The sequence below is a fragment of the Polyodon spathula genome, chromosome 6 (genome assembly GCF_017654505.1).
Source record: "Polyodon spathula isolate WHYD16114869_AA chromosome 6, ASM1765450v1, whole genome shotgun sequence".
Classification (NCBI taxonomy): Eukaryota; Metazoa; Chordata; class Actinopteri; order Acipenseriformes; family Polyodontidae; genus Polyodon; species Polyodon spathula.
Window position 1 is genome coordinate 179,140 of NC_054539.1, and position 861 is coordinate 180,000.

The following is an 861-nucleotide window of genomic DNA, read 5'->3' on the forward strand; positions in this document are numbered from 1 at the left end:
CGTGCCAGCGAACTGTACCGATGCCAGCCGCAGCCTAGAAAACTCCACCCGCTCTCTGTGCTAATTCGCTTTGGACCACGGGAGTTGTATTTCTTTAGCCAACCCCTCTCTCCTTCAGTCTTGAGGCGGAGACGTCAAGTAAAAACTACATCGACCATGTCCACCTGCAGAGTGGTGGAGGTGGAGGTGGTGGTGGTGGTGGGGGGGGGGGGGGGGGGGTCTGGGTCTGGGTCTGTGACTCGAGTGACGTCACTCTGATTAGTTGCTCGAGTGCTTTCTTGTGGAAGGGTTGAAGTGCTTTCTCTGTAGCGTAGTCAGTGCAAACAGCGATCGAGGGGCAAGTGTCATGATGGTCAGCCTTATATGGGCTGGACCCTAGAGCTGCGTGGCTCTCTGACATCCACATATACAATGTGAAGACTTGAGCCGGGCGCACTCCGCTTTATCAGCAGCCTCCCTCGCATTTATTATATTGCTGTACAACAGAATAAAACCAGGCTTTGATTGCATAACAGCTTCGCGCAACTCGCTACATAGCGTGCTGTGAAAAAAAAGGAGCAGACAAGAAGGAAGAATGAAGCGGAGAAAGATCGTTGTAGCAGCTGGGTTTTGCTTTTCCTTTTTTCTGGGCACTTTGATGAATTTGCTATTCATCCCCGGGTTCGAACACCAGCAGAGCAATCGAGGGCATCGCTCCGACCAGGAGGGAGAGCAGACAGACCATCTGCAGCTGCACGCCGCGGAGAGGCGCGTTCACAGGGACTCCGTGAGCGCACAGCACAGCACCAGCCACCCAGACCTGGCGCGGCAGATCCACAAGAGGTACGATGAGGTAGTCCGATACCGCCAGCACCGAGCCCC

At 54.7% G+C, this 861-nt stretch overlaps 1 protein-coding gene across 2 annotated transcripts in view; it reads left to right on the forward strand.

The window, feature by feature from the left end:
- Positions 1–273: 273 nt before the first annotated feature.
- Positions 274–861, forward strand: part of LOC121316667 (extracellular tyrosine-protein kinase PKDCC-like) — a 41,054-nt gene continuing 40,466 nt past the window's right edge. For both annotated transcript variants that reach the window (XM_041251710.1, XM_041251712.1), the window contains exon 1: positions 274–861. This exon is cut by the window's right edge and continues 466 nt beyond it. In XM_041251710.1, coding sequence (XP_041107644.1) covers positions 575–861 — 287 coding nt within the window. In that variant the 5' untranslated portion in view covers positions 274–574.